Raw genomic sequence first — 2,672 nt, forward strand, 5'->3', positions numbered from 1 at the left:
GAAAGACGACAAAGACTTTGGAAGAAGTTCACAGTAAGAATTACAGCTCTCATCACAATCATTTACAGTGAAGCTTAATGAAAACTTGTTTTTCAGTTTCATGCAACTGACATGAAATACCCAGGACTTCCTGGTCTAGAGGATCTTGGTATTAGTCCCTCCACCGTAGAGCAACGGGCGATTGAGATTCTGCGTCGTCATCGTCGATTCCGTAACCTGGAAGCTGACCTCGATGCAACCAAGCCAGCGAAGACCATCAACTACTAAAGTACTTAATTGGTATCTCAACGTCACTTCAGAATGCGTTAACTCAATTCTTTATGTAAATAAAACCATACATCTCATCTTTAAAGTGTTTTATGTTTGTTTCCTGGTAAATTTACTATCCACTGTTGGCCATAAAGCTACACTTCATTGATGCTGCATTGAAATCACAAGCATTATTACGGCAGCATTACACTTAACTAGGACTGTCGAGGATAAATAACTTAGTTTTGGATGGAATGGAAGAAACACCTGGAGAGACATGGACAGACACTGAAGAAAATATAATGACAATTTTCAAGGGGAAACTACAGCTGAAGGAGAAGCTCGAGATGGAGCAGGCTCATCGGACAGGGAAACCTGAACCTGGGAGGACCAGACCCAGGCCGATCGTAGTTAAATTTGAAAAAAGACAAAGCAAGAATTCTACAGTAAACAAAGTACAAATCTATGCATAAATTAGGATTCTACAGGTGCCATTTGACAAAAACAGAACTGATACCAAAATTGAAAGCAGTACGTGAAAGAAGAGAGATTGCCTACCTACACTATAATAAACATTTAATTCGCAACCGAATAAGCACAACAAGTCATGTCCACTGTCCATCATAATTTAGCAGCAAATTGAGAGATTGCACAACATACCTGATAAAACAAAACAAGCAAATACCACATAAAAATGGCAAACCTACACACCAATAAAACCAAGTTGAAAACATTTGATTAAACCTAGATGATGTCCATCTTAACAGTTTCAAATCAAATCTATTGAAGATTACTCATGGGGTCCCACAAGGATCTGTCCGTGGTCCTTAATTATTTATATTATAAATTGATATGTGTTGTGTATGCAAAGCTGTAAAAAAATAAAAATAAAAAACACAAAAACGTTCTATTTGCTGATGACTCAAATTTATATTAATATGGAAAAACTCTTGAGCAGCTTCTGAGTACTGTGGAAAAAGAGCTAAATATACTTTTTTTTTTAACTGTTGACAAATTATCTTTGAATCTAGACAAAAACAAAGTCCACAATCTTTGGCACTGTAGTAATTCAACAAATTAAAATCCTTGTCGACTCAATTGAAATTGAAAGAGTGAATGAACTGGCGTTGTAATTGATGCAAAATTATGATATCCTGGGTTTCGTATACAAAATGTTAAAAGAAAAATATCCCAAAACTCTCATGTTCTGAGCTGTCAGGCTGCTTATAAAAAAGCTGTAACAATATAAAATAACATGAAAAAATGTGATAATCAAAAAGACATTTATTCATGTGTGAACTTTGACATCCAACAAGATGCCAAGCAGGAAAATAATTCCTGCATCAAATTAAGTTCAGAGTCTTGAGTCCTGTTTACTACACAAAAGTAACTGCAGGTAATATATCATCTTTTGGTGAGGTAAGGCATCAACATAGTTTTTTGTTTTTAATACTTGGTCTTGAATTTTGCTGTTCGGTTTCCTTTTCTACTTATTGTGTACAGGTCAGTAACAGACATTTGCCTTTTTGCCGCCAAGTGGCACGAAGCTCTATTGTAACTGAGCAAACTCATTGACAATTGTGTCAGCGCCAATGCATTGAATTCATTACATATTATTATTATATGCAGCCCAAGGTCGGCATGCAAACGGTATGGCTGCATGGTTAAGAACCACTTATTTGGACATTTCAGGTATGAACTTATGGCCACCCCTATATGAGTCATGGTTTTACCATGACCACCCCAATGAAAAATTTATGTCTACGCCCCTGCAAGCGCTACTTGCACAGCTGTTTTCAATCATATAATCAGTCGTATTTAAGAGGCAGTCAGAACAAACATAAAACAAATGTGTGTTTCTGTTAAAGGGGTTAATTTGTGGAACAATTATGAAGCTGAATTGAAAAAGTGTGAATCAATTACTGTGTTTAAAAAGAGTTTCAAAAAGACAATGTTACAAAAATATATAAATAAAATCATGTATAAATATAAATGAATTAAAGAGCACTTATGCATGTATTTATATGCATATTGTTTGAGCGTGTGTGTGTGCGTGCGTGTGTGCGTGTGCGTGCGTGTGTGAATGTGCGTGTGCGTGCGTGCGTGTGTGTGTGTGCGTGCAGTCAGTTGTGGTGGTTAAGGTTAGGGTAAGCATTATGCCAATGAGATGTCCCCACTAAAAATGTAAACCCAATATGTGCGTGTGGCGTGGGGAAGGGTTACTCTCCTGATCGCATGTTGTTTCTTTAAAAACGCTACGAGGCTTAACATTGCTCTTAACAACGGCGGCGTATGCGCAAATAAAGTTTCTACAAAATGTATTAAACTGGAAATGATTTTTGAAAAAATTAATCTCATAGTTATGTTAGTAACAACCAAATAAATAATATAGAGCAAACTTGTCATGACAGTCGGGGTTCCTT

At 36.5% G+C, this 2,672-nt stretch overlaps 1 protein-coding gene across 1 annotated transcript in view; it reads left to right on the forward strand.

Moving 5' to 3' along the window:
- ndufa9a (NADH:ubiquinone oxidoreductase subunit A9a) overlaps positions 1-344 on the forward strand; it is a 14,673-nt gene extending 14,329 nt beyond the window's left edge. The window contains exon 11 of the mRNA XM_077568415.1: positions 97-344. Coding sequence (XP_077424541.1) covers positions 97-267 — 171 coding nt within the window. The 3' untranslated portion in view covers positions 268-344. The remainder of the gene's footprint in view (positions 1-96) is intronic.
- Positions 345-2,672: the final 2,328 nt, after the last annotated feature.

Source organism: Vanacampus margaritifer, chromosome 6, assembly GCF_051991255.1.
Source record: "Vanacampus margaritifer isolate UIUO_Vmar chromosome 6, RoL_Vmar_1.0, whole genome shotgun sequence".
Lineage (NCBI taxonomy): Eukaryota > Metazoa > Chordata > Actinopteri > Syngnathiformes > Syngnathidae > Vanacampus > Vanacampus margaritifer.